Here is a 22,821-nt window from a genome sequence, read left to right on the forward strand (position 1 = left end):
TCCTTATGGTTTGAGGTCCATACTTTGTTCACGACAGAACCAGGACTCATTGAAATCCAAGGTGTCTCCTCTTTCAAATTTGTTTTCCACAATGTTAGACTACATGAAGGTAACTTTTCTTCCTAGAAGATGGTTAGGTTCTACAAGTACTCAGTAGTGTCCCATTGGTCTGTGACCCTGTGTCTGACTGTACCTAACATAGCCTAGATTCTGATTATTTTTTTAATGTTTTATTTATTTATTCATGAGAGACAGAGAGAGGCAGAGGCAGAGGAGAAGCAGGCTCCCCACGGAGCAGGGAGCCCGATGAGGGACTTGATTCCAGGACCCTGGGATCACGACCTGAACCGAAGGCAGATGCTCAACCACTGAGCCACCCTGGCACCCTCATAGACTCTGATTATTATTGACTCGAGCCCTGAATGGAAGATAAGAAGGAAACCAAGAAACAGACCCAGAGATGCTTCCTTCTTACCCTCTGGCAGATTTTCCTCTTATTGCTTTGTGCTGACGAAGAGCCTGTGAATATAGAGCCTAAAACCATGAAATCTCAATTCTCACTTCTTTGCGTATCCAACAGATTTCCAGCATAAAATCACCGTCCAGGCCTCTCCCAACCTGGACAAAAGGAAGAGTTTGAACAGCAACGGCTCAAGTCCACCCAGTAGCCCCACAGTGATTCCTCGGCTCCGAGCAATACAGCGTAAGCATTCTCCCCGGGCACACGGGCTTCTGTGGGGATTTCTGTCCTCAACTGACTCGGATTCCATCTAACCGGAGGTGTTATTATAGCTCACTGTAACTAACACATGACATTAACAGGTGTCACAACTATTCAGAAAACAAAATTTGGTCTTACATTTCTTAGTCTAATTTTCTTCTTTTTTTAATTGAGATATAATTGACATATAACATTACACTAATTCCAGGCATACAACATAATTATCTGATATTTGTACATACAGTTGACCTGGAAACCGCATGGGGGTTAGGGCTGCTGACCACCACCGCCCCCCCGCCACCATGCCGTGCAGTTGAAAATCTGCATATAACTTTTGACTCCCCAGAAATGTAACTGCTAATAGCCTGCTGTTGACTCGAAGTCTTACCGATCACATAAACAGTCAATGAACACTTATTTTGCATGTTATATGTATTATATACTGTATTCTCATAATAAAGTAAGCCACAGGAAAGAAAATCATAAGGAAGAGAAAATACATTTACTAGACTATACTGTACTTATCAAAAAAATCCACATGTAAGTGGACCCACACGGTTCAAACCCATGTTGTTCAAGGGTCAAATGTATTGCAAAATGATCACCATGATAAGTCTAGTTAACATCTGTCACCATGCATAGTTACAAAATTTATTTTTCTTATGATGAGAACTTTTAAGATTGGCAACTTTCAAATACCCGATACAGTGTTATTAACTAGAGTCACCACGCTATACATTATATCCCCATGACTTATTTATTTTATACCTGGAAGTTTGTTCCTTTTGACCACCCTCACCCATTTCATCCACCCCCTGCCTCTGGCAACCACCAGTTTGTTCTTTGTATGTATGAGCTCTTTTTTAAAAAATGTAATTCCACATATAAATAAGATCATACAGTATTTGTCTGTCTGACTTATTTCCCTTAGCACAGTGCCCTCACGGTCCATCCATGTTGTTGCAGATGGCAAGATTTCATTCTTTTTTCTGGCTGAATAATATCCCATTGTATAGTTATACCACATTTTCTTTATCCATTCATCTGTCGATGGACACTTAGGTTGTTTTCATGTCTTGGCTATTCTAAATAATGCTGCCCTGAACATGGGGGTGCATATATATTTTCGACTTAGTATTTTTGTTGTCTTCAAATAAATACCTAGAAGTGGAATTGCTGGGTCATATGGTAGTTCTGTTTTTTTTTCCAGTTTTATTGAGGAATAATTGGCATACATCACTGTGTAAGTTTAAGGTATACAGCATGATGGTTTGATTTACATATATTGTGAACTGATTACCTCAGTAGGTTCAGCTAACATCCATCTTCTCGTATAGATACATTAAAAAGAAAAGAAAAAGGTAAAAAATTTTTTCTCCTTGTGATGAGAACTATATTAGGATTTACTCTCTTAACAACTTTTCTTTATATCACACAGCAGTGTTGGCTGTAGTTATCAGGCACGTTACATCCCTAGTACTTACTGATCTTATAACTCAAAGTTTACACCTTTTGACCACCTTCCTCTGATTCTCCCTTCCTCCACCCTCCACCTCTGGTTACAAGTCTAATCTCTTTGTCTGTCATTTTTCTTTTTTTTAGATCCCACATATATGTGAGATCATATAGTATTTGTCTTTTCCTGTCTGATTTAGTTCACTCAGATTAATATCCTCTGAGTCTATCCATGTTGTTACAATGGCAAGCTCTCATTCTTTTTTATGGTTGAGCAACATTCCATTGTATGTACGTACCACATCTTCTTTATCCATTCATCCACTGATGGACACTTGGGTTGTTTCCATGTTTAGGATATTGTGAATAATGCTGCTATGAACATGGGGGTACAGATATCTTTTCAAGTTAGTGTTTCCATTTCCTTTGGATATATTCCTAGAAGTGGAATTGCTAGATCATATGGTAGCTCTGTTTTTAATTTTTGAGTCTCCTCCGTACTGTTTTCCACAGTGGCTGCACCAATTTGCAATCACACCAGCAGTGCACAAGCGTTCCCTTTTCTCCAGATCCCCTCCAGTATTTGTTATCTCATGTCCTGTTGAGGGTGGCCTTCTAAAAGGTGTAGGGAGATATCTCTTTGTGGTTTTGATTTGCATTTTCCTAATTACTAGTAATGTTGAGCATCTTTCATGTGCCTGTTGGTCATTCATATGTCTTTGGAGAAATGTCTGTTCAAGACCTTTGCCTATTTTTTAATTGGGTTACTTGATATTTTTTTTTGCTATTGAGTTACATGTTCTTTATATATTTTGGTTATTAGCCCCTTCCCGGGTATATGGTGTGCAAATATTTTTTTTCCCATTCCATAGGTCTTTCCACTTTGTTGATGGTTTCTTTTGCTGTACAGACACTTTTTAGTTTGATATAGTCCACTAACTTATTTTTTATTTTATTGCTTGTGCTTTAGGTATCATATCCAAAAAATCATTGCCAAGACCCCTGTCAAGAAGCTTTATTCTATATTCTAGGAGTTTCATGGTTTCAGGTCTTACATTAAAGTCTTTAATCTATTTTGAATTAATTTTTATGAGTGCTGTAATACATGGATTCAATTTCATTTATTTACATGTGAATATTGAAGAGTCTTTTCTACATTGAGTATTCTTGGCATCCTTGTCAAATATTAGTTGACCATATATGGTTGAGTTTATATCTGGGCTCTCTGTTCTGTTCTGTTGGTCTATTTGTTTTTATGCCAGTACTGTACTATTTTGATGACTTTAACTTTATAGCATTGCTTAAAGTCAGGGAGTCTGATACCTCTTGCTTTGTTCTTCTTTCTCAAGATTTCTTTGGCTATTTATGGTCTTTTGTGATTCCATATAAATTTTAGGAGGGGTTTTTCTACTCCTGTAGAAAAGGCCACTGGAATCTTGATAGGATTGCATTGAGTCTATAGGTGGCTTTGGGTAGTACTGACATTTTAACAATATTACTTCTTCCAGTCCATGAACACAGGATACATTTCCATTTATTTGTGTCTTCTCTGATTTCTTTCATCAGTATCTTACAGTTTTCAGAATAGAGATCTTTCATTTCTCTGTTGAATAGGAGTGGTGAGAGTAGACGCCCTTGTTCCTGATCTTAGAGGAAAAGCATTCAACCTTTCAGCATATAGATGATGTTAGCTGTGGGCTCATCATGTGTGGTCTTTATTATGTTGAGATATATTCATTCTGTGCCTAATTTGTCAAGAGTTTTTAGCATGAATGGATAATGAATTTTGTCAAATGCTTTTTCTATGTCTAATGAGATGACCATATGATTCTTTTCTTTCATTCTATTAATGTGATATATCACATTGATTGATTTGCATATGTTGAACCATCCTTGCATCCCAGGGATAAATCCCACTTGATCATGGTGAATGATCCTTTTAATGTGCTGCTGAATATTGTTTGCTAGTGTTTTATTCAGAATTTTTACATCTATGTTCATCAGGGATATTGGCCCATAGTTTTCTTTTCTAGTAATGTCCTTTTCTGGTTTTGGTATCAGGGTAATGATTACCTTATAAAATGAGTTTGGGAGTGATCCATACTATTGGATTTTTGGGAAGAATTTGAGAGGAGGGATTAATGTTAATTTTTCTTTAAATGTTTGGTAAAATCCACAAGTGAAGCCAACTGGTCCTGGGCTTTTCTTATTGGGAGATTTTTGATTACTAATTCAATCTTCTTACTAATAATTGGTGTATTCAGATTTTCAAAATCTTCCTGATTCAGTGTTGGCAAGTTATATGTTTCTATGAATGTCTCCATTTCTTCTAGGGTGTCCACTACGTTGGCATAGAGTTGCTCCTGGTAGCCTTTTATGATCCTTTGAATTTCTGTGGTATCAGTTGTAGTGTCTCCTTTTTCATTTATAATTTGTTGATTTGGGTTCTTTCTCTTTTTCTGTTGGTTAGTTTAGCTAAAGATTTGTCGATTTTGTTTGTCTTTTCAAAGAACCAGTTCTTAGTGTGGTTAATCTTTTCCATTTTTTTCTCTATTTCATTTATTTCTACTCTGATCTTCATTATTTCCTTTCTTCTGCTAACTTTTGGCTCATTTGTTTTTTTCTCTAGTTCTTTACAGTGTAGAGTTAGGTCGTTTATTTAGGATCTTCCTTCCTTAACGTAGCATTTATTGCTATGAACTTCCCTCTTAGAACTACTTTAGCTGCATCGCCTAAGTTCTGGTATGTTTTGTTTCATTTTTGTTTGTCTCAAGAAACTTTTTTCCCCTCTTTAATTTATTTTTTCATCCATTGGTTGTTCAGGAGAGTGTTGTTTAATTTTCATATGTTCATGAATTTTCCAGTTTTTCTTTTGTTACTGATTTCTAATTTCATGCCAGGTGGTCAGAGAAGATAATTGGTAGAATTTCAGTCTTCATGTACTTACTAAGACTTGTTTTCTTGCCTAACATATGGTCACATAGGCCTGTTGAATGGGCTATGAAGCTTCCTGTGGTCTGGTTGGACTAGCTGAAGGCTGTATTCGGTGATGAGCAGAACAATGGATTAGATTCCCTGCCTGGGTGCAGCAGGAGAAGCAGCTCTAAAGCTAGTAAAGCCTTTTGTTTGTTGTCTTACCTTAAGATGACCCACACTTTAAGTTGCCTGACTAAACAGGGCCACTTGCTTTGCTCCGCAAAGTATCAGCTCTGCCCTCCTGCCTCTTGGCTCAAGTTGTGCTTGGCTACACAGCTTCCAGGAGTTCTTTCCAGTCCTTCTGGTCGAGGAGACTGGAAGACACTCTCTTCACTGGATGGGGCTATGATTCAGATCCTTCCCTGGGTGTAGGCAAACTGGGCCCTAGGGCTGACAAAACTCCTTATTTGAGAATCTGAATCAGGAGATCTGCACACCACAGAACTCCATGGTCAGAGTGTATCCTGACTCAGTTGTGCAGATGAATGAAGCTGATGGTTGAGATGACTGTTTGGGCACTGCTAGTATGAACTCCCTCTGCCAAGATCCATGTGCTGGTTGATGCAAGCCTCTCCCCCCATCTCCACAGATTCCTAGTGGTTGAGCCCCACAGACACTCCCTGTACTCCCCCCGGTGCAAGATCAGAATAGGGGCTCCTGCAAAAGTGACCCACAGTGATGGGAGGGTACTCGTCCCCTCTGGGTTCTCTTTGTCCACTGGAAGAACTGGAAGGTCAGAGGAGACCTCTCTTTATGGTGCTGCACTGGCCTGGGGGAGGGGCAGCACACTGCACGTGTAGCTGCTTCCCTTATCCTTATGATGCAGTTTGTCCTGGTCTCTGAGTTGTAAGGGGAGTGCTGTAGCCTCACCACTGTGTTCTAGGATCCTCTCAGTGGTGTCTTATTCTCAAATAGTTGTTTGATGTTCTTGTGAGGAGGAACAAAGTCAGGTATACCCTACATCACCATCTTGGTCACAATTTGGTAGTTCTATTTTTTAATTTTTTGAGGCACCTCCATACCGTGTTCCACAGTGGCTGCACGAGTTGACATTCCCACCAACAATGCCCAAGGGTCTCTTTTCTCCACACCCTCACCAACACTTACTATTTCTTGTCTTTTTGACACTAGCCAGTCTAACAGGTGTGAGGTGATATCTCACTGTGGTTTTGATTTGCATTTTCCTGATGATGAGTGATGTTGAGCTTTATTTCATGTGTCTGTTGGCCGTCTATATGTCTTCTTTGGAAAAAATGTCTATTCAGATCTACCCATTTTTAGTTGGATGATTTGCTTTTTGTTATTGAGGTATATGAGTTCTTTATACATTTTGGATATTAACCCCTTATCAGTTATGTGGTTTGCAACTATTTTCTTCCATTCCATGGACTGCCTTTTCATTTTATTGATGGTTTCCTTTGCTGTGCAGAATTATTTTCTTATTTTCACAATAACAGTTTTTAGATTCTATGCAATTGGTGATCTGACCAGGCCACAGAGTAGAAAGTGGAATACCATATCTGGAGACATTTTGTTAAACACTTGTATGCAAAATTAGCATAACCTAATTATACCAGTAGCATATTTATGAATATTTTGAAAAATGAAATCAGGGATTCCATTTTTCAAAATACTTCCATTTCTTTCCTTGTTTTATAAAGAAAAATTTTGCTTTTTGAGATTTAACTTTCATTTGGTCTGTACTGGCCAACCTAACACTTTAAAATACCATGTAGTATTTGGATTTTTTTTTTTTAAGATTTTATTTGTTTCTTTGACAGAGAGAGACACACACAGCAAGAGAGGGAATATAAGCAGGGGGAGTGGGAGAGGGAGAAGCAGGCTCCCCACCAAGCAGGGAGCCCGATGCAGGGCTTAATCCCAGGACCCTGGGATCATGACCTGAGCCAAAGGCAGATGCTTAAGGACTGAGCCACCCAGGTGCCCCTAGTATTTTGATTTTAGAAAGAGTGTTCAGACTGGTGGGGAAAAAAAAAAAAAGACATATAGCTAATTTGCCTAGCACCTTTGCATTGTGAGAGTTTTCTGTTAGACCCTGACTCAAAGTTTAGTGGAATTAAATAAAACTATTGACTTTTATCAAAAGTGAATCCAAAAAGTAGGCAAAGCAAAACAAGAATGTGTTTTATATGTGTATATGTAAGTAATGTGGTAATCAGTCTATTAAATAATTGACTTGCATCTTTTCCTTTCTTCACCAAACTTGATTCTTTGCTACTTACTATACTTATTTGGAGAAAAAAAAATCCAGAACAGTATTTTCCCTGATCAGACCTACAGTCAATTTCTTTTTTTGTTTGTTTGTTTGTTTGCTTTTTGGTTTTTGGGTTTTGGGTTTTTTTGTAATGAAAACCTTGACACCAGCAGAGATTTGTTTTTTTTAAAGCTCCCAGGATCCCAGTGTACTAGTCTCCTCACAGTTAAAGAGAAATAATCTAAATAAATGTATAATGACCTGAATAAATTTAAGGGGCCATCATTTTACCAAAACTAGTATGTCTTTCTGAAAAAGCATTTCTTTTTTCTTTTAAAGATTTTATTTATTTATTTGAGAGAGAGAGAATGAGAGACAGAGAGTACGAGAGGGGGGAGGGTCAGAGGGAGAAGCAGACTCCCCGCTGAGCAGGGAGCCCGATGCGGGACTTGATCCCGGGACTCCAGGATCATGACCTGAGCCGAAGGCAGTCGCTCAACCAACTGAGCCACTGACAAAGCATTTCTTATAAAGCCACACATTGCCTTTGCCTAGACAGAGTGAGGGCTTCATTAAAGGAACAAGGAGGATAACAAGGCTTACCTCGTAGCTCAGTTGAAAGGACAAGGGAACAAGAAGTCATGATTCTTCTGTTTTTGCCCAGCTGTTTCTCTATTCTCTTCCGTGTTTTCATTTTCTTTTTTTTTTTCAGACTTGACTTTTTTAGAGCAATTTTAGGTTCACAGCAAAATTGAGAGGAAGGTGCAGAGATTTCCCTGTCCACCCCCCCCCCACACACACACAGCTTCCCCCACGATCACTACAGTGGATGCTTTGTTACAGTCAGTGAAGGTGCACTGACACGTCAGCAATGTCACCCAGTCTTTAGAGTACATTGGAGTTCATGCTTGCTGTTGTGCATCCTGGGTATGGACGAATGCACAATGACATGTATGCACCATTATATACCATACAGGGTATTTTCACTGCCCCGAAAATCCTCTGCGCTCCACCCGTTCACCCCTCCACCCTCAGCGCCTGGCAGTCACTGATCCTTGCACTCTCTGTAGTTTTGCCTTTTTCAGAATGTCATACTGTTGGAATCCTTCAGCACGTAGTCTTTCCAGATTGGCTTGTCTCACTTAGCAATGTGCATTGAAGTTTCTTTCATGCCTTTTCATGGCTTGGTAGCTCTTTTCTGTTCAGTGCTGTTCAGTGAGTGGCATTCCATTGTCTGGACAGAGCACAAGTTATTTTTATCTACTCATCTACTGAAAGCCATCTTTGTCACTTCCAAGTTTTAGTTTTGACAATTATGAATGAAGGTGCTATAAAGTCATGCGCAGGTTTTTGTGTGAACGTAGGTTGTCAGCTTCTTTGGATGAATATCAATGAGTGTGATTGCTGGTTCATACGGTGAGTGTGTTTAGTTCTAGAAGACACACCAAACCGCCTTCCAGAGTGGCTGTGCCATTTCACATTCCCACCACAACAAATGAGAGTCCCCGTCTTCACGCTCCTCAGTCGTGATTACAGCCTCGCGGAAGTGGGGAAGTCATACCTGGACAAGCCTGGCTCGGCCCAACACTTGTACTAGTTAAACTGAATACCTTTGGGACTTCGTGTGAGTTCTCACCTGGTGGGGTTGCAATGAAGCCAGCTCAGGGAACATCCCCACTCTCCCCCAAACAACAAGGCGCTCGGCATTCATTCTCGGAAGTGCCAGATGAAAGCACTTGAATGCAGATCCTTCAAACAGGACCAGTTCTGCGTGCAGAACGGTGCATTCACATTCTTTGTCCTGAGTCATCGTCCCCTTGTTCCTGACCCCAGGTACTCCCGACAGCTCCTCTCGTCCTCATGTCTGTCCCTTTTGGTCATTAGCTGGCAGGGATATCCTGTTTCTACAGCTCAGGAGAGCATGCCCATAAAGAGCATAGACTCTGGAGCCACGTTGCCTGGGAACAAATCCCGGCTCTGGCCCTACTGCACTATGATTTTGGACAACCTTCTTAACCTCATCATGCTTCAGATTCTGTTTCTGTAAACTGGGGACCATAGTAGTTTAAAAGGGTCATGTGTATACACATAAGAGCTCTGTATGTGTTGGTAGTTGTTTGGATCATTATTTTTACTGTTATTCTTACCCTGAAGCTCATTATGGCCTTTAAGTCTCTCACTGTGGTCTGCCTTTTGTAGCGTTAGCATACATTAATCATGAGGATTTTGCCTCTCGGGTGGATCAGGTGCATCAGTAGACACGTCCGATTCAGAGGAATGGACTTCCTTTTACTGTGACTTGTAGATGTTGTCGGGCACATTTCCTCTGGATCAAAGATGGGGAGATGTGAGTAAATGTAGAAAAATTTATTGTGAAAGCATTGTAAAAAGGAAAGAAAAAAAAAACAAACCCAAAACCTCTGAAACTGAAGGAGAGAGTAATTATATGTATTGAGAGAGATGAGAATCATTTCAGTGAAATTGAGCAAAAGAGATTACCCCCAAATTGTTTCAAGACTACCAGAGTAAATACCAAAATAAAAATACAATATAAGCTTGAGTTTGGATAAAAATATGAGTATGCACCATCATGCAAAGAACCACTGTCTGCCAAAGACATCTGATGTTTGCACAAAATATTTTCTTAGTATTTTTTTCTTACTGTAACTTCCTCTGGCTTTCTCTAATGGTTGGTATTATTACATGATACCATATGTAGGACGCACTTCTCTTTGGGAATAAAAAAAAAATTTACTAATCCTCTGAGAATTCAAGTTTCAGGGTGTGTCTTAAAGCAAGGGTAAAACACACCTTTTCTATGTTGTCAAATAGAATCAAAGGGTGGAAAAGCCTATCCCATAGAGTCCTGTTACTCCAGGAACCTGCAGCCATTATACAGCCTTGGAATGTTCTTCAATAACCGAGTATCACAATCGATGGTTGACTTAGGGCTTGTATTTTTCCAGAGATGAGTCATACAAGCTGAAGATGTCAGCAACCCTCCCTCCTTCCACCCTGTCCTACTTACCAATCTGCATAACAGACAAAAACCAAGAATGTTCTGCGAGCCAAATGTAGTGATGACTAGTCTGTGATGGTTTTGTGGAGGCAGAAATAGCAAACCCAGGAGCTCCATACTGGCAGAGACCTCGCGACCCAGCCCCAGCCCAGCTGGGGTAACCGTTCCCATCCACTCAGCACTTACTGTGCTCCGCACCATTCTAAGCTCTTTCCATCTGTTAATCCGTGTAATTCTCGGAACAACTTCATGAAGTAGCTGCTACCGTGATCCCCCAATAAGGCACAGAGAGGTAATGAAACTTGACCTAACTCAGGAGCTCCGAAGCCATGACACTGGATTCAAAGAGTCTCCAAGAGCATGGACTCTTCAGCATACCCTTTCCAGCCTCTTAGGACAGTAAATGTTTGGTAAATGTCCACACAGAGGAGACAACAGAAGAGCAAATGAAGACAGGGAGGAAGAAGATGAGGGAACTAAAGCTCTAAGATAGTTGCTAACGCAGGGGCCGCAGGCTGCAGATTGTGTAGGTGGGAGAGGGTCCCGTGTGGCGGTCCCACGGCCTGCCGTCCGCTCCAGCCCACTGCTCCCATGGCCCTGCAGATGCCCACCATTCCTCTCTGACTTGGGGGTGACGCTCTTAATAAGAAGAGTGAACAACTTATTCTAGACTGTCGCACACACACGTATACATGCACACACACAAACACCTCTATACATACAGGTACGTAAATTTTACAATGTGGAAATATTGAAACACACAAATCAAGCATCACCCACAATGCGGCCACTTTTAAAAAATGATAATAAAGAAGTTAAATATCCATCTTTCCATAAGCAGACGTCTCCCTCAAAAGTCAACACTTTAATAAAAGTTTGATACCTATGTTTAGACACACGCAGGCATAATAAAATGAGGTCTATGTAATTACGTAATATAGACATTTGACATTATTTTTATCTGAACCTCGTCTCCTGAGGCCATAGAGTGTTCCCCTCTGTAGGTATGTCATGATGTTTTTACATTGTGCTTTGGACCATCTACTCACGGGATTGGTTTTCTAAGTGCATAGTAACAGTAACCACTTTCCCCAGTGATGTCCAAATCCATTGCAGGCCCGAGTACAAGCGCGCTTCAAGGCTAGAAGGATAGCGTGGAAGTGTGTCAGCAAAATGTGGATATTAAAATGTGGCTACAGAACTCCCTGTGAGGCCAGGAGAAAAAGCAAGGAGGGCGGGGCAACTGTTAAACAGTTTGAGGTTTTAAAAAGCAACTGTAGCCAAACTGTGGTGATGACTGAGCAAAATTTGTAACGACTAATGAAAAATCCAATTAAATTGCAATGTAAAAATAGACTTTTGTTCCTTAGGTTCAGCTTATCTTTTCTTTTAACTCATTCTACTCTTTGGCTAATTTAATGACAAGGGGAAGAAGTTTGCCATCGGTAGGGCGAAAGGAATCATTTCTGCACCTTCACGTTTCTTCACCGTTAACGTATTTTAAGTGAGGTAGTTGTACGGCAGATTTGATTCGTCTAACTTCAGGTCTTTGGTAATTGGTTAATGAGTGATGCTCTCCGCCTAGTGACTTCAGACGAAAGCAATAAAACCTGGGGACGGAACACGGTCTGCCGACAAGAAGAATTTGAAGATGTGAAAAAGAATTTCAAGAAAAAAGGTTGTACTTGGGGACCCAATTCAATTCAAATGAAAGAAAGAAATGATAGCAAAGAAAGGTAAGTGTGTGATATCTGGGGGCTCTTCAGCATAGACTGTGACGGGTAGCAATGCCTTTGAGAATTTCCACATTGGCCCGACTTCACTTTTACAAAGTGATTGGAATAGTACAGAGATATCTGAATATTAATTTCATTTCTAGGATGAGTTTATCCTCCTAAATTATGTTATTATGCAGTTAAGCAGTTAAAAAACTTTGATATATTTCCTGTCTCATTTCAAGATTTTAAATTTGTGCTTTGTTAGCCCTCCAGAACAATACAAACGTTGTCCGTTTCCTACTTAAAAATGTTGTTAGCATATATCTGTGAAAACCTAATTTGTGTGTCACGTGGTTCCATCAAAATAAACGTTTTTCTCTTTTAGAATAAGACCTCTCTCAGACGGTAACAGTCCTTGGTCAACTCTCTTAATAAAGAATCCGAAAACCATGCCATTGGCTTCATTATTTGTGGACCAGCCAGGTAAATGTGCTTCAGGAAATAGAATTTGTTTGAGTTACACTTAGCATCTGAGCGTTCTAGAGGCTTTGTTTTAATAGTTTCATGTGGTTCTTCAAGTAGCATAGGGAAGATCAGCAAGAAGTAGCATTGCTTATACCTTTACTTAAGCTCAAAACTTACTTGCTGTAAGTCTTTATGACGTAAAGTAATGAGGCTCCACATTATTCGTTGGGAATTTGTAACTCCTATTCTCTCCCAGAAAAATTAGTATCATAATTAATTCTGTAGAATCAAATTAATGTAGTATAGGAGATAGCAACTATGAAAACATAGACATCCTGAAATTCTCCTGAGATTTCGGGGTGGTCTCCTGGCTGCATTGCCACCTCTTAATAGGACGAAATTTTGCCAAGCAGGTTCTCTATGGAAAACCACCACTTAGAGAGAATTACATTGGAATCTCTTTAATTTAGATGAATCATAATTATTTTTAATATTTAGTATGCCTATTCAATATTCAGATATTAAAAGGTTGCAGAGATATGTTGTTGAAAAACCTCAAGGATTGTCATCACCAAAGAAAAGAAAATTGGTCTTTAAACTTGACAATTTAAGACAGCCCTTTGACACTGTGGCCAAATTAAAGATGCTTTAGCAGAACACGGTGTCCATTTCTTGAATTTGTCATCAGTGCCGTGCTTAATTTTACAAGCACTCACTACCCATGTTCACTTTTCCTCTTTTGCATTGTCATGAGGATGTGGTTTTAGTATAAATATCTGCACAGGTACATTTGGGTGTGTGCAAGACGGGTGCTAAATGCTTCCTGTTGTCGCATTCATGATGGTATTCTGACTCTTGCCTATGAAGGTAAGAGGTTCTCCTCTTATTACATGTTATGATTTATTCTCAAATACGGTTTGAAGACTAAGGAAGAACAACTAATTGTAATAAAACTGTTCTTCCTATAGTGTCTTTTTCATTATTTGTGACTAATCAGAGAGATTAATCAGAGAACCCTTTTTTCCCTCAATTCTTTTATTATTATTATTATTGTCATTATTGAGAATGTTCTGACCCATCAATAAGTCCTCCAAAGAGCAGTTGGAGGAAATACAAGGACATACTTGGCTGACTCAGCTTAGTCTCCAGTAAGTTAACTCTTGAAGTTCACATGATGAGTTAATGAGAAGGTTTGCCCTTGTCTGTTGGCCCATCTGTGTGGTCCTGTTCTGCCAAGCATTTGTGTCTCAGCCCGAGTGTTTCCTGAAAGCTTTTCCTGGCCACCTTTGCTGAAGCAGCATCCCACCCCATCCCTGTGTCTCATGACCCAGTCTTATGTATTCATAGCTCTTATCCGAAGTTCTCATTTGTCTACATTGACACCCTTAATGTTCGTGTTCTCTTTCATTCCCAAACTGGAACGTCAAGGACTTTATTAGGTTTGTTTATCACTCCCAATGCCCGGAACACATCTAACACTCACCATCTGTCAAATGTCTACATGAATCCCAAAAGGACACATTTTAATCTTACGTAGATACTTACCTCGGTTTGGGGGCTACAGATGCTTGTCATCAGTAATCAGAAGGGAAGATTACGATGGACATTAGGAAGTGCTCAATATACTTTTAAGCCAATGAGTTTCACTTGTCAGTAGCACCCCCCCCACTCTTGTTTTTTAAATGATGGGTTGATAATTTGTTACCCGTTACATGTACTGTGCACGTATATAATACATATTCATTTCACCTAAATTCAATCACTAAAAGTGCCTACGCGATGAAAGTACTATTCAGGGAAGATCCTTCCAAATTTAAAAAGACAGGTGGTCAGAAGCCTACCATCTGCAGGCATGCACATCTGGATTGTGATCTAAAAGTACAAAAACGGAAAGATGCAAGGGTGGGGGGCCTCAGAGGAAGCTGAGATTGCACGTGGGGGGATGGGCCGCCTTAGGAAGCGTTAGCATCAGGTGGTACTTTGAGAGAGGGCTTTCTGGGGGAAAAGGGAGCTTGGGGTCAGTGTGAAAGGGTGGAAGGAGGCCAGACAGAGGAAGAAGAGGGCACCCCAAAGGCATAGCAATGATGGGGAGAGCACCACCAACTTGTTGGGGGCGAAGCTGGTGTCTTGGCTTGTCTGGATTCTAGAGCACACTGCAGGTGTAATAGGACATAATACTGGAGAAATCACTGGAGGCTCTATTGTAGATTGCTTCAAACATGGATTAAAGAGTTTGTTGTTTTTGTTCATTCACTGCTAAGCACCTCTGTGATAATGAAGGCCTTTTGTTCTTCAGCTGATCTAATTTGTTACCCTTTGGGACCTCTTTGGAGAACGGTCCTCTATGACAGTGGTTCCCAAACTTGAATAAAGACTTATTAAAACACAGACCCCTGGGCTACAGCCCTAGAATTTCTGATTCCATAGTCTGGAGTGGGTCAGGAATTCATGTTTCTACAAGTTTCCAGGTGATGCAGGTGCTCCAGCCCAGGTGGCACACTTTGAGAACCACTGACCTGGGGCCTGTCGGTTCTTGTACACACAGGCAAGCTACAGATAACCGAGCCCAACACACTGAGAGGAGACAAAGGGCATGTTTTGTCTGACATGTTACAGGGCCTGTGTGTATGTGTGTGCATTTCTGTATCTTGATGACTTTTTCCTATAATAATTGTATTGCCCGTGCCAGTGAAGAACGATTTCCTGAAGGATAGGGAACAGCAAATGATGTGCTTGCTGGTTCCTCTGTAGGGAACCTTCAGTTCTGTGCCCTAGGCCCCCTTTCCTTCGGGTCCTTCTAGATGAACGGTTTGCTGAACTGAAAAGGACTCCATGTGCTTTGACTTAGAATATTTATTAGATTTTAGCCTTATTGTACAGTTTCAGTGATTTTTCCTGTAAATTATACTTAACGTGTGTATTTATTATCTTTGTTTAGGTGCTTCTGAAGAGCCAAGACTTTCCCCTGATGGATCAGAACACAGAAAACCAAAGCAAATAAAATCGCCTAGTCAAGCCTACGTTGATCTACCTCTTTGGAAAGATGGCCAGAGAGAGAATCCAGTGGAACCTGGAAGCTGGGAGGAGGGACCGTCTTTGGGCCCTGCTGCCAGCATGCCTCAGGTGACCCCTACAAATAATCGGAGCAGATCCCCCCAGAGGAAGAAGACAGAGTCTGCTCTGTACGGCTGCACCATGTTGCTGGCGTCAGTTGCTCTGGGGCTGGATATCAGAGAGCTCAATAAAGCTCAGGCTGCCGAAGAACTGTTGCCCAAAGAAGAAAAGAAGAAACGTGAGGGAATCTTCCAGTGGGCTCCCAAGTCCCGAGGTGGGGCCAGTCCTTCCACAAGGCCACCGTCTATGGGCGAGAGGGCCAGCAGCCCACCCTTACTCCCTCCGCCAAGCGCCATGAGCCTTCTGTCCATGCCCTCTCTTTCCACAAAGTGCTTGCTACAGACGGACAGTGAAGAGTTGTCCGAGGGCAGCTCACACATCGCTTTGGACCCCGAGACGCCCGCTCCGGATTTTTGTGTTGCCATCGGAGAATGTAGTCATGAGCCAACCTTCACGCCGAGACTTGAGACTGATCGTAGTCGATGGAAAAACCTGTCTCCTCCTTTCCTAGAGCAAACGTGGGGGAATGTGCCTTATTATGCTTCTTCAAAAGAACAAGCATCATATCACAGACGAACCCTGTCTGATGGAAATGCTTTTCAGACCCCAAGTAGGTTGCATTAGTTGGGTCAAAGTACAAATCACCACTATAGAGATTAGAATGTAAAGTTGTGTGGATATCTGCTTGTATCTTTTCCAAGTGATTACATTTACAAGCTTGTATGCACAGTTAATACAGCTCCTTGAATTTTACCCTGCTCTTTTATTTGACTTTATTATTTGAATTCCAGGAAAAGCATAATTTGATCTCAGCAACATCAGTATATAATAGCAAACTAAAATAGAACGAGCACGTGGGGGTAACTGCCCCAAGCCGCTCACAGTAGAGAGGACAGGCCATTTGCCCACATCTGAACCCATGATTAGTTGGGAGAGCTGGAGCTGAAACTGGTCACCTAGCCTCCCCGGTGATAGGCAGTCTTCTGCGTCACCCGCCGTCACTGCTCAGCTTCCCGTCAGGTAGAAATTTAGCAGGGGGAAGAGTCAAATGGCACTCTGTGCAGGGGTTGACTATTCTTTCTCTTGTATATAAAGATAATTACAAATACATATCATGAGTATTAAGTGAGGTCATGTATATGAAAAGTGCTTTTTAGGTTGTACAGGGTTATGCTATATGGTTAGTTGTAAAGTATATTAAAACTGAAGCTGTTTCCATTCTCCTTCTTTTCCTCTGTTCTTTCAGTGCCCTACCCAGAAGTGATTTTTTTTTCAGTTTATTGTCCATTGTCTTTAGATAAATGTCTTACTCTTTTGTAATACAGTAGACTATTAGTAATTGATGACTGAACAAGGAGAAATCCTAGGACAGTAATCCCATGAGAAACCATTCTTTTTCTCTTACTTATAATTTTCTAGAGTGGTGATGAATCCGGTGTTCAGGACAAGAAAGAAGGGGCAACATATAAAATCTAACTGCTTTCTTGCTGCCATCCATTTTTTCAGATCATAATCTGAAAAATCTGAAGTTTCTTCATGTGCCCTTCATTTAAAAAACAAAACAAAACAAAAAAACCTTTATTCTCAGCTAATCCGTCTGGAAACCTCCCCTGTTTCTAAAACAGTTTACAACGATCATTGGTCCAAGCGCCATGAAGGCGATGCGGCTGTGTTTATGGTTCTAGTTTCCCTGGCGGAAACACTCTTTCCAACCTTGCAGTTACTTCTTCATAAACAAACAAACACCGTATCCCAATAGTTTTAAAAGGTGTGTTGAGGGTGTTTTGTTGAAGCTCACTTGAAAGTGACTACCTAATTGATCCGGCCTCCTAGTTGCTTGTCTGGATGTTGACGGGCTTAGAAGTCACGGTCTAATTGCACACCGTCTTTGCTTTCTCGAGCAGCTGGTGCAACCCTCAGCTCAGCCCCCGGAGCCTCGGACCTGCCCCCGGAGCGGGCTCTGGGGACGCCCCGGTGTTCTGCTGGTCCTCACGGTGACCGGCCAACGGAGGCCCCGCCTGAAAAACAAAGAGCCGGCACCCCAGTGCCTCCGCCTCGCCTTGCGTCCTGCCGAAGCCGCACGGAGTCGCAGCCCGCCGCGCAGGCACACTTTGCCGGGAGGGGTCCCGGACCCACCCACGCCGGTCCCCCCGGGGTCAGGGACAGAACTGCACCCCACGTGCCTTCCCTCCTGGACGCTGACACCGAAGGCCAGAGCAGGGACGGCACGGTGCCTTTGTGCAGGATGAAGAGCAGAGCTAGCCGACCATCAGTGCATCACCTGGAGAAGGAGTTTCTGTCTTAAGTGCCTTATGTTGTTCGAGCATTTCTTTGTTTTGTTTTTAAGGTGAACAAATTAAAACAGCGTGTCTACCTTTGAACTGTTTCATGCTGCTGTGTTTTCGAAAGTTGTGGCCATGTTACTAAAGTCGTAATGGATGGCAACCTTCTCGGAAAAGTGTATGTGATTGCTGTTAGCTGTCATTTTTTTTTTTTGCAATGTAAAGCTATGCTGGGTAGAATTACCTGAAGCGTAGTTGTAATGCTTCATTGGTTCTCACTGACATCCCCCAAAACCCAAATCGGGATGAGGGGCGCCATGTTTGTCCCTCACTTCATTTTCTTCCCATTTGCCTTCCTTCCTTCTCTTTCTTTCTTTCTTTTTTTTTATTTCTTTCTCTTTTTTTGTTATTTGTGCAACAAAAAGCCAAGAATAATGTGATATTAGTCACTAAAGGTATCTATTTAAAAAAAAATTAAAGACTAGAATAGATGGAGAGCCAATGACACCCCTGAACTGAGCAGTAGGTTTGTCATGCATAGATATGTCCAGGTGTCACACGGATTATGCCTATCTCTCTCTTTGAGGAAATTTTGCTGAATGTAACTTGTAAACGTTTTACTGAATGTAACTTCTAAAAATGTTACCCATCAGAACCCCAAAACAGATTTTTAAAAGGTCAGTCATGGGCATTTGGCTAAGACCACATTATGTCCACCTAAGCGAGGCTAATCTGTAGGTTCTTCCTATAGAAGTGGTTCTTGTTTTATCAGTAGCCACTTATTTGGTATCCAGACTATAAAGCTTTTCCATTTCGTAGTGGGATTTTTAAAAATTAAGTGACATATGTATTCACGTATTGTAAACATTCATGTCATTTAATTTTACTTTTCTCTCTATAAATGTATGGTTATTCTAACAATCCCAAATACCATCAGAGAGAAACACTGCCAAATCAAGAAACAGCAACACTGTTAGAATTTAAGTATTTTGTAGTTATCTTCACATTTTAGTAAATTGTGGATAAATGTTAGACATTTGCTAAGATAAGCTGATATGGTAGAAATGACAAATACAGATTATTTTCAGATACAGGCTTTTAAATGGATTCGGGGTAGCGGATCAGGATTTTAAATGATTTTATGAGTCATTTTATAAAATCATACCTCTATGATACAAATAGACTACTGAGTTATTAAACTACAAGAAATGCTATCCAGCAGCTTGTAAATTTGTCTGGGTTCTTTTGTTGAATTCATTATGCTTCCGTTCTGTCACTAGAATGTGGTTATTTTGGATGACAATAAATACTTAAAATTTTGCACGTAAGGAAAAACTAAATTATAAACATCGCTTGACATTTCATTTAAAATTTTACCTTGGTTAAGGTTTACTGAATAACCGAAATGTCAGCAATTTAAATCAGCTGTGATAAAATATCCACCTCTAGCAGAAAAAAGAAAATGGTATTATTTGGCCACTTGAAACATCAAGTGACTTGGCAGGTATGCCCCAGAAGATGGCGAACAGAGCATGAAAGGATTATGTTAACATAAGTGCATTCTACCCCGAGGAAAACAATCTTGGGTTTAAAATTCTTGCAGCAAAATCTCAGGTACTTAACTTTGTTTTGTCATATTATGGTCCATTCTATGATTTGGCTTCACTTTTGGGAGATTGTTGAAGTACTAAATCAAAATTTGATTTCCTCAAAATTGTATCACATTTGAAACTATGGTTGGCTGCTTCATTCTATATGCAGTCATTTGGGGGCATTATTTCCTGCTAAGGGTAAAGGAAATACATGCCTAAAATAGCACATGAAAGAAGTATAGAAACTCTCAGTTTCGCTTCTGCCAAAACATCGTTTGTGTGTGTGCGTGTGTGTGTGTGAGTGAGGGGTGGAGGGTAGTGGTGGGTTTTCATCAGTCTCGTCCCTCTGCCCTGTTCCTGCTCCCACGTAGCTTCATTTTGGTCAACTCTACATTATTATGAATTTAGAAATGAAGCTACATTAAAAAGATAATTGCGGTACAAGGATTCAATCTCATGTGACAGCAAATAGTTGTGTTTTGCTGAGATCTGTTGTATATTTGCGATTTTCTATGTGTATTAGTATATTTAGCAGAATCTGGTTATTTATTTTCATGTAGACTTACTAGCTCGTTGAAAGAAAAATTAAGCTGATTACTATTAGTCAATGTTGAAGGTGCTCCCACTGCAGAAATTTAAGGCCTGAGCCTGTTATGCTGTATTATGAAGCCTTGTGACTGAAAAAGATGTTTACATATGTTGTCTATTTTTTTAATAAACTTTTTTTTATAGCTAATCTACTTGCTCAGTGGCTTTCATCTGATGATTGTGACTATAGTTCGTAGTGGTTTATTTTGTATTTAATAAGGAAAAGTATGTTAGTAAAAATCACTGATGCTTAATAAGCCAGGTATTAGCCTGCTAACTTCATTAAACTGAAGATCACTAAGTGAGTCATGGGATTAAGTACTTTTTAAAATTTTATTTATTTTTTAAAGATTTACCCATCTATTCTAGAGAGAGAGAGAAAGAGAGAGAGTGTGTGTGCACGGGGAGGGGCGGAGGGAGAAGGAGAGGGAAAATCTAGCAGACTCCTGCTGAGCTCAGAGCCTGACACAGGACTCAGTCTCATGACCCTGAGATCAGGACCTGAGCCGAAAACAAGAGTTGGACACTTAACTGACTGTACCAGGGGCCCCTGGGATTAAATGCTTTTTAAAAAGTATAATGAGATTCTTTATTTAAAATGTCTGGTGTACATATGCATTGAAAAGTTGCATTTCATTGAGAATTTGGCAATTCCATCTTTTCAGAAGGCACACTTTTGCAACATGAAATTAGTATGAGCTAAATCTTGTTGATGCTGCAAGGATGTGATTAATGAGACATGCTTGAATCAGAAGAATTTTAAGAATCATGAAGCATCCAGTAATTCTTACTTAGCAATGGAAGCTTGGGCGGATCAAGAAACAGATCATAGTATCTCATGCAGATCCAAGCATCACCCTGCCACATGAGAGGGATGGAAGTGTGGCATCCATTGCATATCTGTGTTAGCAACCCTCCTAGGTACCTATGTAAGACACCTCCTATAAACATCTTCAATAAAATTTGTGAGGCAAGTGTAGTATCCTTACTTCATTAGGAGTGAAATAGACACAGAGAAGTTTGTAGATTTCCAAAGACCCAAACTGTATCTAGTCCCTACCATCTACCTGTTCACACCTGTTGGAACCAACCATACACATAGTAGAGACGATGGAGACGTCTGAAGTGTAAGTTTTGTAAATGGAATCCAAAGCTAAGGTAATTTTTCATCAAAAAGTTCAGAAGTCTAGAAATGTATGAGTACTGAAAAGCAAAGCTAACAATGGTTAATACAGTGGGATACTTTTTAAGTAAATGTGAAATGAAACTGAAAATACTAAACCATGCATACCTAATAGGTCAACTCAGAAAAATGGCATATTCTTTTCAGTAGGTCGATACATATGAAGTTATTTAAGAACTGCAAGGTAAATGTATAATAATCAGGCAGAAGCCGTCTATACTCTTGTGAAAAGGCCAACATGCTAAAACACAGTGAAAGATGAAGCTTTTATAAATGAAAAATGTAATAATTTCCATACAGTGGAGCAATTATTACCTATGTTTTTACATCCAAACAAAACAGGTAGGCTGAATTATGGAGCTTCCGTCTGCTGACAGACTCACTGAGTGGCCCCTGAGGTCCTGGGAAAGACTAAAGGATTTAGTTGTGAGCAAGAGAGACACACCTATGAACTCTGTCGGCATGATTCTTAAGATCTAGTAAGAAAGACATTGAATGAGCCACTAAGCAGGGCCAGCCTCATGGGCATGTGACGTGTTCTCTCATTCTTCTGTTCATAATCTACTGTCAAGCCCATCTAGTGGTTTTTCACTTTAGTTACCATATTTTCAACTCCAAAATTTCTATTTGCTACTCTTTTTTATAATGTTTATCCCTTTATGGATTCTCTTGCTGATGAGAGTCATCATCTCTTCCCTTACATTAATCGTGTTCTCCCTTAGTTTGTTGAACATAGTTTTAATGGCAACTTGGAAGCCTTTGTGCAGTCTGAAGTCTTTCACAGGCCATTTCCGTCCCTCCTTATCCCCCCAGTGTATAGGTCATACTTTCCTGTTTCTTTGCCTATCTCATAGTTTTGTTGTTGTTGTTGAAAACCAGACATTTTAGGAAATGCACTGTAGCAGCTGTGGTTAATGATTTCCCTTACCCCCTCTCCAGGTCTTGCTTTGTTGTTTTTGTTTGGTTGGTTAGTGATTTGGCTAGACTATTTTACTGAGGTCTCTTTTCCCCTACAGTGTGAAGCCTCTGGTGTCACTCCTCAGAAGGTGTAGCCTTGGTAGGCACACAGTCATCCTGGGATAACACAGTTTTAGCACGATTCCCTTTGACCTTCTCCCCCACTGATCTCTCAGTTATGCTGTGTGCTTCATTGGGTATTACACCCAGCTATTAGGTTCCAATAATTGCTGACTGGTGGCTCTCTTATTTTTTATTATGCCTGGGGCACAAATTGCTCTGCAGTCTATTCCAATTAATTTCAGACAGGGGTAGTTTGGGGGCCGGTCTTTAAAGCTTTGTTCTGACCCCAGGCAGGATCTTATTCGATGCCTTTTTGCCTGATTTTCTCTGATAAACCAGCTGACCTGTGGTTCAGCTTATTGCTCTTAATTAAGAGGAGCCACAGTTTTTGAGAATGCGCTGAGGCTTGAACTTCCCCACACTGTGTTTTAAGTAAAATTAATTCCTTTGGTGAAAAATTTGCAGCTCTGTTC

At 40.5% G+C, this 22,821-nt stretch overlaps 1 protein-coding gene across 1 annotated transcript in view; it reads left to right on the plus strand.

Moving 5' to 3' along the window:
• The window catches only part of MAP3K21 (mitogen-activated protein kinase kinase kinase 21), a 55,017-nt gene extending 35,900 nt beyond the window's left edge, over positions 1 to 19,117 (plus strand). Inside the window, exons 6-10 of the mRNA XM_028104646.2 lie at positions 581 to 703; positions 11,972 to 12,122; positions 12,490 to 12,587; positions 15,508 to 16,293; positions 17,588 to 19,117. Coding sequence (XP_027960447.2) covers positions 581 to 703; positions 11,972 to 12,122; positions 12,490 to 12,587; positions 15,508 to 16,293; positions 17,588 to 17,988 — 1,559 coding nt within the window. The 3' untranslated portion in view covers positions 17,989 to 19,117. The remainder of the gene's footprint in view (positions 1 to 580; positions 704 to 11,971; positions 12,123 to 12,489; positions 12,588 to 15,507; positions 16,294 to 17,587) is intronic.
• Positions 19,118 to 22,821: the final 3,704 nt, after the last annotated feature.

The sequence above is a fragment of the Eumetopias jubatus genome, unplaced genomic scaffold, assembly GCF_037043125.1.
Source record: "Eumetopias jubatus isolate StellerSeaLion01/CBP00866 unplaced genomic scaffold, mEumJub1_p1.0 scaffold_17, whole genome shotgun sequence".
In the NCBI taxonomy this organism is placed as follows: domain Eukaryota; kingdom Metazoa; phylum Chordata; class Mammalia; order Carnivora; family Otariidae; genus Eumetopias; species Eumetopias jubatus.